The sequence below is a fragment of the Xiphophorus hellerii genome, chromosome 7 (assembly GCF_003331165.1).
Source record: "Xiphophorus hellerii strain 12219 chromosome 7, Xiphophorus_hellerii-4.1, whole genome shotgun sequence".
Lineage (NCBI taxonomy): Eukaryota > Metazoa > Chordata > Actinopteri > Cyprinodontiformes > Poeciliidae > Xiphophorus > Xiphophorus hellerii.
The window spans coordinates 20,514,366-20,526,779 of record NC_045678.1 but is presented as its reverse complement, the minus strand read 5'-3'; the positions used below and the strand labels follow the sequence as shown (position 1 = coordinate 20,526,779).

The following is a 12,414-nucleotide window of genomic DNA, read 5'->3' as shown; positions in this document are numbered from 1 at the left end:
GGACAGTACAATTTAAAAGGCAAAAAACAAACTTTTCCCAGTAATCAGACATAATTGTGAATTTATTACACTCCAAAAAGGATAAAATAAATAAACAAGACAGGACACAATTAGTTCTTTAAAACTTTTATGTGTCAAATACAAAATTTTATAAACAAAGTTGCCAAAAATAATAATACAAACAACATTTTTCTAAAAATAGATCTTTAAATAGTTTATCCAATAGCTTTAATATACATATTTGACAATATTTCTGAGAAAAATGCCTTGGAGTTACAAGATAATTGTGTCTTTTCATTAAGCATTTTAAAGTCAACACCAGAAACAGTTCAGGCAATCTGAAATATATATTAGATATTTCTACATTTCTATACAGCCTTCCATAAAATTAATATTGTCACTGATAAAAATTTACTGCTCCAATGTGGGTGTTTCAAAAGAGATGAAGCACAAACATAATCTGATATTGGCATTGTAAAATTAGAAACTATTTTCTATGTGCTAATTGTGATAATTACTGATATTTAACGAGATGCATAGAAGATAATACAGTAGTTGAAAAAAGCCTGAGTCATATTACTGACCTGAAAAGTGACACCCTAAGACAATGATCAAACAATTATCTCTTCAATAATACACCTGATAAAAAACATAAACATTGTAGATAAACATGTGAATAAGAGAAAGATCAAGTAGTTTTAAAACTGATGGAAGACTTGAAAACAACTGAGAAGGTGAGCTAGTTCACCATACAACTATCTGTAGAGAAAAAGTCTTGATTTCATACACACTTTTATTCCCTGCCATTTAGTGGCTTTATTTAAGCCTTCTATAGATGTTTTGCAATTTGTGTATTACTGCTCTACATCACACTGAGTGGACTTAAAAAAAAATCCTGAAATAACAAGGCTTAGATTTTAAAAAGAGTGATGAAGGAGACAATTCTGGAAGTAAACCTTTACATTATTCCTACATAGTTGTAAGTGTATAAATACCTATTTACATACAAAAGCTTGACAGCTTTATAAACTTTTCTCTTTTCTCACTCTCCCCTTTAATATTCTTCAAATGTTTTTGTGCCAACCTTCTCCTTTCAGTGTCCCAAAGTGGGGATCATGTTTATACCTCAGACAGCACAAACAGAGGGTTTTCAGAAGGAATTAAACAATTTAAGGACAATACCTGTTTTAGCTGAATAAAAGCTTCAGTTGTCAGTCTTAATGTTAATGCAATTGAAATTATTCCCTCCTCGATGTCTTACACAAGGACATACATAAGAGATTTATTGAAGTACAGCAAATACAGGCACTTGGAGTACATACAAAATATATTTACACTTTTGATCAGTCTTCTTCTAAAAACAGTTGTGCTTTTCCTTATTGTGCCCCTGCATGCAAGTGAGTAAAATATGCCATCAGTTTGATATTTATTTGTCCTCCTTAAGTTTATGTCACTGGTCAAAGCCCCAAGGGTGGAAGTGTTCAGTGCCCAGCAGCACTTTCCCCAGCCTTTGCAGAATCCACGGGTACCAGTGCAGCCCATCATTCTGAACTTGAGAGTGTCCTGTTATTCTGTAAATAAGTCTCAAAGGAGCCAAGACCCAGTGGGACAAATAGTGACTGTCCACGGCAGCGTAGCAAGATGCTAACACGCTGTTCACCACTATAGACCCATGCTGGGTGAGCGGGGCATATAACCCAGTGCTTGTCTGCTCCTCAACAAACGTCACAACTGAGAGTCTTGGATGTGACTTTGATCTGCCAGAAGATGTAAAGACACACTGTCCAGGCTGGACTTCACTGGCAAAAACTGTCCTCATACCTGGTTCATGTCCCCTCCTCTGCCAAATGGAACCAAAAAGCTTTGTGTCCTGAGATGTTTCTTCTTGCCCTGACCTGGTCAGTCTGCTGGAACATTCTGTGACAAAGATCAGGTGAGCGGCTGTGAGGGTGATGTTATGTCCCCCATCCGTCCCAATAACATAGGAGATCCTCGTGGCATTGGGCTGGCGATCCAGAAAAGACACAACGGGGCTGTAGAGGAGTGGAGCGTGGACATCTGTTGAGGAGGACGCAAGGACACGGTCGCCGGGGAGGAGGTCACGCATCTGTTTGATGCGCCCACCTTCAATGGTGACCTGAGCGTCGCCAGGGAAACATCCTCCTGTTTTGGCTGCCACTGAGTGCTCTGAGGGAATAAAAAAAGAAGAAAAAACATCCATCTATTTATTTTATTTAATTCTATGAAGTTGTGCTTTTCATTTAATGGTTTAGTTTGATGTACAAAACATAAAAAAAGAAAACAAAGAAGGGGAAAAAATGCGGTTGAAATAAAGTACTGATACTTCCTAGCTTGATTTTCTACGTTCACTACACCTGCTCTTTATTCCAGGTCACTTAGTGATCCATAAAGCAGGTGAGACTTTGACACGAACTCAAGAACAACATTATCTCAGTTCAATCTCTGAGGGGTTGTTAACATTTGTATAGCAGTATGACTCAGGTTCAAACTATTTGCTCTCTGTCTGCCTTTCGGCTCTCCCATTATAACTGGAAGTCAAGTGCATGACCAGAACAAATTTCAAAAACACATTTTCCACTGGTTGCTTATGAGTTGACATATTTTATGAGTGTTACTCTCACCCTTACTTATCTTGGATATGCAAAAAAAGAAAATCTGTAGACTGTAGCTGGAGCTAATTCAAGTCTCTTTAAATTTTTAAAGAATGTGATGAAATTCACAAGATAACTGTAAAGAGAGTAATCACTGGAATTTCTAAAACACTGACCTACTTTTGCAATTTATCATGTTTAATGGGTGCTGCTCTAAGAAAAAGAAAACAGCAAAAAGTAATTCCAATATATTTCTGGGAAGAAACACCTCTTCACAAATATTACAAATATTACAATTTTCAAAAATTCTAGAAACACTTTAATAACATACTGGATGTTCTGACGGATCTTATGATCTATTTTGTCAATATGGATTTAGACAAAATAGATCATCTGCACTAATAGATAATAATACATCTTCTCTGGCCTAAAAAAACATTTAAAATTGAAATATTCAATTACATAAAAATGGCTTTTGACACAGTGAATTTTGACATTTTACTTATGAAACTTGAGTAGTACATAATCAGATGAACAGTATTATAATGGGTAAGGAGGTATCTGATGATCAGAAAACATTTTGTTAAGAAGAATGAATTTTGTCTCAAATTTTTGAACATTCCTTGGGGGGTCCCCCAGGGGTCAGTGTTGGGCCCAAAATTGTTTGTTTTTCATTATCTTTGCAAAGTATATGTTCTTAAACCAGTTTTATCTGCAGATGGCACTATAATATTTTATTATACTGTGCTATAAAATAATGAGACGACTAAAATATATTTGCTATACCCAATTGCTAATCATAGACAAATTATTTGGAAATCACATATAAAGTGCATAGCAAAGTATAGAGAAGTAAATACAGTATGTATTATATGAAGCCAAAAAGGTTCTGGATAAGAAAGTACTTTTAAGCTAATTTGAAAAATGGAGTAAACTTAATGTGCTGTTTGATAGAATCATTTGGGATGTATGTATGATTGAATTGTAATGACTTATTTTGTAAAATGCCTTGAGATGACATGTTGTGGTTTGGTTATATAAATAAACTGAATTGAATTAAATACATTGTTTTTTGGTTAATTATATTTGATTTGGAAACGGGGTAGAATTAATTAAGTTTGTATTCCATTCCATGTCGTCTTTGATATGAGATTGTATTCATTTTATTCTTTGCTTCTTACACTTTTGTCTTCTTTACTGTTTATTATTTGCATTATTATGATTATTTAGGGTGTTAATCCGCTTATTTCCTGTTGAAAGCAGTTGTTGCTTAACACTAACTCTCAGTCAAAAGTAGTTGTCCTGTTTATTTAGTTGCTTTTGTTTATTACCTACAGCCTTATTAACAAAGTTAATAAGGCTTGGTTTTTGTTGTTGGCTTTTTAGGCATACATTGATAAATTAAAATGAAATGTTATTGATTTTTCAAATAGATTTTGCATGTTTATTCTTTCAATAGATTTTTTAAAATAAAACTTAACATAAATCTCTATTTTAGTGCAATAATTTAAAATTCACAGTGAAGGTTACAAATTCTTTTCAACCATCTTGTTAAGTATGACGGACTGCAGAAAAGTAAGTGACCCAGTTCAACTCACTGCCACTTGCTTATTTAAGGGGATTTGTCCTGCAAGGCAGTGATTTGATGCCATCAGCCAAGTTTCGTTAGGCAGAATTTGTTGTTCTTTTAATTTTTTTTTACCATTTAAATGTTTAACTCAACTAGACTGGATTGTTTGATAAACATGATCAAACTTGATTTTGAATTTCTCTGTATGAATGGACTGAATTAATTTTTTTTGTAAAATTCCTTGAGATGAAATGGTGATACATAAATAAACTGAAACCAAATTGAATGTTTGAGATAAAATTAATGTTGTTAATCATCTATGACTGATCAACAAAACAAATAATATTTTGCTATCCAGTGAGACTGGATTAAGGAAATTAAAGTTTAACGTTTCACCTTGCTACAGCTTTGTTTATTGTTGTTTTTTTGTTTTATTATTATTATTTTTTTTCTTTTCTTTTGTTGTTTCTTGTGTTTAATGTGGTCAATTTACCAAAATAAAGTGATTGATTGATTGATAGATAAAACACAGAGTACAAGCTTTTAAATCAAAGTTGAAGATCTATACACTGTATAAAAATATAGATTATTTTCCCCCATTGTCTGATACTAAATCAGAATAAACCATTCCTGTTTTAAGTCAGCCAGAGTTACCTCTGTTATTTTAATTAGCCAAATGCCAGAATAATAAGGGAGACATGTTTTTGAGATTTGTCGCCCTTCTCACTGACTGACATTTAAATCCATGTGATCAGATTTCTCTTTGGATAGTGATATTGTCTTTCCAGCATCAACACAAGTTCTTTTTGTTTGTTTTTTTTCCTGAGATTGTTTCGCACATTTTGGATTAAAATATGTTCATATGTGAGACACAGAACCTGCCTTCTTAATGGACGGAACAATGGCTGGAAATGTCCATAGTGTTCATACTGGCATATTTGAATGGAAAAGTGTGGCACGTTCAGGGATCTGGAAATTATACCCAAGGATTAAGAAATTAATTAAAAATATAATAATTTAAAAGTAACTTCTTCATCTCTCTTGTATTTGGAAATTAGAAACAAATTTGGTAATCCTAACTCAAATAGCCAGAAACAAACAAACAACAACAAATATCAGGTCAAACAATGAAAAATGTCTTGTCTTTTATTACAGATTATATGCATATATCATTCGGCTGTATTAAATGGTAAATAAATTACTTAGTTATTGTTTGGCCTTTGAGATGCATTTCTTTACCCAGAATTGTCTGCACAATATATCATGCTTAACTCTGCCTGGATTAATGTTCCCTTTAAGATGCAGTGAGATGAGGTGGCAAGAAAGTGTAGTCGGCAAGAGCTAATGGATAACCAGCTGATTGTATCACTGCAGTCAGAGCACGGACCGAGGTCACGGAGGCAGGAAAGTACACAGACTCAGACGTGGTTCTAGATATCGTTTGGACTGCAGAGATTTAAACCAAGTGACATCCTTATTTCACTTGGTAAACTCCTGTGAGTTTTAAAAAAATCCGACTAAATCGGACAGAAATAAGAAATCAGTCAGTATAAACGTGCATATAGTTACCTGTGTATGTGTGTGTGGGCGTGTGGGGGTGTCTGTGAGGGAGGCTTGTCTTAAGGCAGTCCCAAGTGAGCCAAATATTTGTTCAAGGTGTGTAGGTGTGTGTGGGTCTGAAAGCCCGAAGGCTCCACAAAAAGGAGGCCTGTGATAAGATTCAGATAAGAGATCTGAAAGAAACTCACTGGAGGCAAAGCAACGGCAAAAACAAAGAGAGAGTTAATCATCTCACAGCCTACTAACCTAGGCAGACTGCTAGAGTGTGGTTTGGCATCAAATAACTGGTGGTACCAGACGTAGGTATATGGGATTCTAAAATGTTTCAAAAGTTACATGGAATGTTGTCACGTATTGTTTTTAGGAAAATATAATCTGGAAAAGAATCTGTGGTGGAAGACATAACTTAGCTTTAACATTAACACATTGCAAAAGCAGTTTGTCAGAAATGGAATCAAGGCATTCAAATTTAGACAAGACGGACGTACAGTAGTTTTCAAAAGTATTCATACCCCTCAAACCTTTTCAACTTTTTGTCTTGTGACAACCACAACATTTTTATGGACTGTATGTTATAGATCAACAAAAAATAGTGGTTAACTATGAAGGAGAAGAAAATCGATGCAGATTTTACATAATACATTTACAAATAAAAATCTGAAAAGTGTTGCACAAACTTGTATTCAGCCCCCCTGATTCAAACCTTTCACTGCATTTAGAGCCACAGATCTTTTGAGTAATGTCAGTTTCGCACATCTACAGATTTAAATTCAGTTGTCCATTTAAAAAAAAAAAAAAAAAGCAACTTAAGCTCAGTCTGAGAGCATTTCTGAACTTAAATTCTATTTAGCGCTGGTGCTTTACAGTGTCATTGTAATGGTTTGATCTAAACCAGGGGCTTCCCCAAGTCCAGTCCTCAAGATCATCCATGCATCCACTCTCCAACACACATAAATCAAATGGCTGAATTCCCTCATTAGTACGTCACTCGGCTCTGTAGAGGACTGGCAACGAGCCATTCATTTGACTTGAGCATGCGTCTAAAAATTGCAGGATAGTAGCTCTCGGTGGACACCGCCCTGATCTAAACCATTCCATCAGCTTTAGGTGATCAGTGTGAGGAGAACCTCCGCTCCAGTCATTCAAGTTTTCATTCAGGATTGCCCTCAACTTAACTCTAGCCACGTCACCATCAATTCCAATCAGCTGCCAAGTCCCTTTTAAAAGGCATAGTAATTTCATTTCTGCACTACATTCTGGAAAAAATAGGTATGTAGGACAAATATTATACATGCCAAATTCTGATAAACTGATCAATTTATCATAAGACCTGACAATAAGATGAGACTGCATAAAGGAGAGATCACAGGTGCACGCCCTGCTTTGATTGGTTCCCAGTAGGCTTTGCACACAAACACCTTCACAAAATGATAACACAGGTGCTCAAATGGAGGCTGTACAAGCAGGGAGTCACCCCACAAGGTGTCTCGCATCAGCCTCATTACTGCTAACAACAGCTGATCGCAAACACAAAAATTTTCAAATTCGTTAAAGGTAGTTCTTACCTGACTTCACGCTACAGTGAATGTGGGCTTTAGACTCATAGTAGACCCAGTCAAATCCAGCCTCTACTGCCAGGCGGGCCAACATGGCATACTTATTTTTGTCCCTGTCAGAGAAAAAGGTCTGAATCACAATTGCAAAAAAAAAAAGACATGTGCAAAAGTCAAGAAATATTCAGTTTCACACATTTTAGAAGCAAAATACATATAGTTTGCTTTTTGAAAGTGTCACGTGTTAGCTTATTGATAGGTTTAACAAATTATTGATAATTTCAAAGAGCTTAAATGTTAGTTGGCTAGACTAGAAATGTGTATCAAGTTTGTTTCTCTTACTTGTCTGAGGTGGTGATGTCGACAGCACGCCCCTCATAGTGCAGTGAGTCGATTGAGTGATGACCATCCTCATCCCAGCCCTCTGTTACTCTCAGCTTCACACCTGGCCACATGTTCATCACAGAGATGGCCAAAGAGTTCAGCTTGTCTTTACAACGCTGGGCGAGACAAGGAAAAAGCAAAAGTAGTTAGAGAAAAACAATCAAGGATGATTCAGCTTCTGTTCGCTTTATGTATGCAGCACCAATTCACAACAAATACTCTCTTGAAGCACTTAACAAAACTAGCTAAAGAAATTCATTTTATAAGAATATATGAACAAACCCATCCAAAATATTCTACACAATAAGAATTTTATAATCAATTACATACATTTGTATTTGATCATAGTCGTACGATAGAAGACTGAAATACAATCAATCAAAGCTTTTTACATACATTTCAAATCAATTACCTATTGACCAAAGTGCTTGAAAAAAAAGTATAGTGTAAAGCTTTAGTAATGAAGAACCAATAAAAAAAAAACTTTATTTAGCTATCATAGACGTTACAGTCGAGAAGTTATTTGCACCTATGATTTTGGTTCTAAATTTGTATTTGTGAGTGTTTAATAATAGATGTTATTTAAATATCAGAACTCATGCTCAAGTGTGATGGTGTAGTAGTGTATAAATTTATAAAGCCAAAGATTATCTGAGGGAGCCCAGCTGATTGAATTGAAGCACTCATTTTGCATAAATTCAATTGAATCAAAAAACATGTTATTGATCCCAAAGCGAAAATTTTAAAATTCACTTAAATCAATCACTTATCAAACATGAGGTGACAGTAGGAAAGACTGACTCCCATTTAACAGGAATAACCTTGGTTCTGTTGGAGTGATATTGCTAAATTATTTTAAAACAACAACCCATCCGATCACACCAAGTCACTGAGTTCACAACAATCCCTCATTATGAATAAGCACATGGAGACAGTGGACAGAAGTGACTCTGTAGAAATCTCTTTCAGGACCTGGCCCAGAAGGGGGCTTATGCCAGAGCTGGATGGGAATTAAGAAAACAGACAACAGACAGACAACGATCACAGAAACAATGGAGTTAGTGGTAAATACAACTCAATAACTGTCTTTAGAAGAGAAGCACAATAAAACAAAAAGCACTTTGTCAGTAGTACAAGAGTGAGAATTACAGTGCATCTATCTAGTTGAAGTATTATGGTTTTGTTCAGGAAATAGATAAGTTTATACACAGAAAGACAAAGCCAAGTCGATCTTCATGAGAGGAATAAAAAAGATGATCCGAAAAGCTGACTCTGTGAGACCAAATTTTGATCAATGAGTTTGGCTTTTTGGCTATTCAGCAATGCCAAAAATTGACCAACAGGCTGCAGGAGTATCATTTAATTTAAAACAACTCATATCAGTTCAATAGATAATTTTCATAAATACCTTTTTTTTAAGCATAAAGAGCACAAAAAAGAAAAAAACCAAACCAAAACCGCACCGAAACCAAAACGTACGTTGAGTCTATGAGAATAACAATATGTGCACTTTAAATAATTGCTCCAAGTTCCAACTGTGTCAGGTGAATGGTCAAAGTACACACAACTGTGATTGTGGTGTTTGCTTGAGATCCATTCAATCCGAATACACAAACCAGGCTGAAAGTCAAGGAGTGGACATGCATTTTAATGATTTGCAAATATGAGAGGTTATTGCGTAAAATAACCACAGCTCAAGCTGGCAAGATGGAACCGGGATAAAAATACATGTCTCTTAAGCAAAAGCATAAAATGAATCGAGAGTTAGGACTACTTCCCAAAGATTCACTTATGTTCGGTCAAATGGAAAATTATAGCCAGATTGGGGTCAGGGAAGGCAACACTTAAAGGCAGCCTCGGCAGCTAAGTATGTCAGGTAGCAGAATCCAGAGGTGAAACCAAGAGTTAATGGAATCAATCACTTTGGTTTAAACATTTAACTGACAACAAACATTCAGGAGACAACTGGAAGCAGCAGCGTGGCTAATCTGGTTCATTCAGCTCAGTGTAATTTGATCTCCCTGATAAACAAAATGATCTCGAAAATGGCACTTTAACCGAGATAAGACCCTTTTACGTATCCCACATCCCCCACCCAGCTTTACCTGAGTCATAAGCCTGTCTGCGCCCGTGTCCTCCTCATCTTTAAAGATTATGTCTGTATTATAGTTCGGCGTGAGCTCCTTGAAGCGCTCGGAGTTGCGCGTAATTTTCCCCTCGGGTCGCCCGCTCGCTCCCAGGGTCTTTTCGGCCACGTTTGGGCTGAACTGCTTGTAGGCGAGCGGGATGAGCTTCTTGGGGAGCCGCCTCTTGCCGTATCCCCTCCCCGGCCCGCAGCCCTCCGAAGCAGGTGCGAGGAGGAGGACAGAGGCGCACAGAGAGGCTGCGAGAAGGAGGAAGGAGATCCGCATCGCCCCGGGGAAAGGAGGGAGGACTCTCCCGGGGGGAGAGAGAGAGAGATGTCTTCAGTGCCACTCCGGTTTAGTTTCCATTTTTCCGGGATAAATAAAGCACAGCGTCTGAAAATATTGGATGAAATAAGGTCATCCCCTGGTCTCCATGAGGCACCATTGGAATACCAAAAAGTTTTTTGTACGTCTACAGACTAGAGGAACTCCGCTCTGAATCGCCTGACGGAATCAGCAGTAAGTGTGCAGGCTGTGAAGTCCGTGTATTTAAACAAACAGGTTCAAAGTCGATTTGGTGGGTGTGAGAGTTAAAGAGAGAGAGTGCGGCTGCTGACATCCAAGTTGCAGTGTTGTGGTTTCTCTGCCCTCCTCTTTCTTGTGCACCAGGGTATCTGGAAGAACATCAGCCCCTTATGCGCCCTTTTTGCTCGATGCCCTGCTCTGGACTTCTCCATATGCGACAAGCTGCAGCTTTCCAGTTGAATTGAAGGGAATTGGGTGATCCACAGTGATCTGTTGCCACTTCAGACCGCACCCTGCCAGTCCTGCCCTCCCCTCCTCCTTCTCCTCCTCTCTCATTCTGCGCTCTCTGTCCCTGCGCTCTGCCACCCAAACCCGCCCCTCCTGGGCACAGGGCGCACTGGAGAGTCCGGTCCTCATCTGCTGGAAGGCAGGAGAGCCTAAGGGTTTTCCCACCGTTCCTCCTCTGTCTTTGTCCTTGACCACTTTCCATGCTGATAAACGATTTTTGACATTAAACAACAAAATCAATTAATCTAATCAATTTCCCAGAGGCTGCCAGTAGTTTCTCTCAACTGGATTCCAACCCCATGTGATAGAAGGGGATTGGTTGTTTGACTTTTTACCAGTAGAGAAGTAGAATACTTTGCCTAAATGACTCACTGATTTATTGGGTAACTGAATGTCTGATTGATTTAATTACAGCAGTATCAGCTTATGAGGGTATAATAGATAACCATTTCCAGTCATGCATCAATATAAACCCTATTATGCTACCAAACCTGCACATAAGAAAACTGTCTTGCAAAAGATTTCATAATTTTTTTAACTGCTCTACATTTTGTCACTTTACAAATACACTTTAATATATTTATTTGACTGCACACGGTAGTGCATAGTTAAAAGTAAACAGAAAATGATACATGATTTTCAAATGTTGTTTACACACTTATGCCTTTAAACCAAATCCAGAATCGGTAATTTCCCCACAGAAGGCATCTTTCTTTATAGATATTACACTAACAGCTCATCTAATATCAGCATAGGAGGCTGCAAAAGATGCAATTGTTTGTACCTCAGAAGTTTGGTATAGAGCAATGGTGAAAAAGCAGCATAATGAAGACCAAGGAACACTGGTCTTTATTTTGCTGTCATTTGATCAGATGAGCCCTGGCCTGCAAACAAAACCCAGTATGGTGAAAAAACAATACTCCACATTTTCCTAAGCATATCACACACATTTAGTTCAATTCAGTTTATTTATATAGCATCAATTCATATCAAAGGTACTCTACAAGTTTAAAAAAAAAAGTTATTTCAAATTAACCACACAGACTTTCCAATTGGTCCTATGTATCAAACAGTACATTAAGCTCAGATAATTATGTCAAAGTAGTTTAAAAAGTGTTCAACCTGGTTCAATACAAGTGGCCATCTGCACTGATCGATTTGGGGTTTAATAAGACAGAGCCGATACACAAAAATGAAACAGAAGAACGTACAGTATGTAGGAGTACCTTCTATCTGAATGAAAAGTAAAAAGTTAACAGCAGGAGAAGAACGTTTAGTTGTTGATAGTATCTCAGCTGATCCTCTGTGTAGGTACTGTAGCCAAACATAACTTCAGACCAGATGTAACTTCTATGGAGAGAGAAAAAAGTTAAACATGCTGAAACATGGTAGTGTCAGCATTATACTGTGGGTATGATTTTCTTCAAGAAGGATGTGGAAGCTGTTCAGAGTTGAAGCAAAGATGGATTGAGCTAAAGTCAGGGAAATCCTATCTGTCAGAGGCTGCAAAAGCCGCTAATATTTCAGTTTCGCAATTACACTAAACCTATAATCAAAGCTACAGTGGAATAGTGCAGCATATGTATGAACCTAGAATGGTCAAGTCAAAGTACAGACCTAAATCGAATTGAGAAATCAATCAGTAAATATGTGAAACTCCCCAAAGACTTCCAGCTACAATTACCACTAAAAATAGTTACATAAAGTACTGGCTCAGCAGTGAGCCAAAACTATGAATCATTTTTCTATTTCTCTACAAACACAGATTATTTTATTTTGCTAACACATACAATCCC

The 12,414-nt window shown here is 37.1% G+C and overlaps 1 protein-coding gene across 1 annotated transcript; it reads right to left on the bottom strand.

Annotated features, from left to right (window-relative positions):
• Positions 1-110: 110 nt before the first annotated feature.
• Positions 111-10,652, bottom strand: LOC116723675 (indian hedgehog B protein-like). The gene is made up of 4 exons (XM_032568751.1): positions 9,785-10,652; positions 7,638-7,795; positions 7,308-7,411; positions 111-2,187 (listed from the first exon to the last, which is right to left on the bottom strand). The coding sequence occupies exons 1-4, from the start codon at positions 10,088-10,090 to the stop codon at positions 1,451-1,453; spliced, it is 1,305 nt and encodes a 434-aa protein (XP_032424642.1). The 5' UTR covers positions 10,091-10,652; the 3' UTR covers positions 111-1,450.
• Between the last annotated feature and the right edge of the window lie 1,762 nt (positions 10,653-12,414).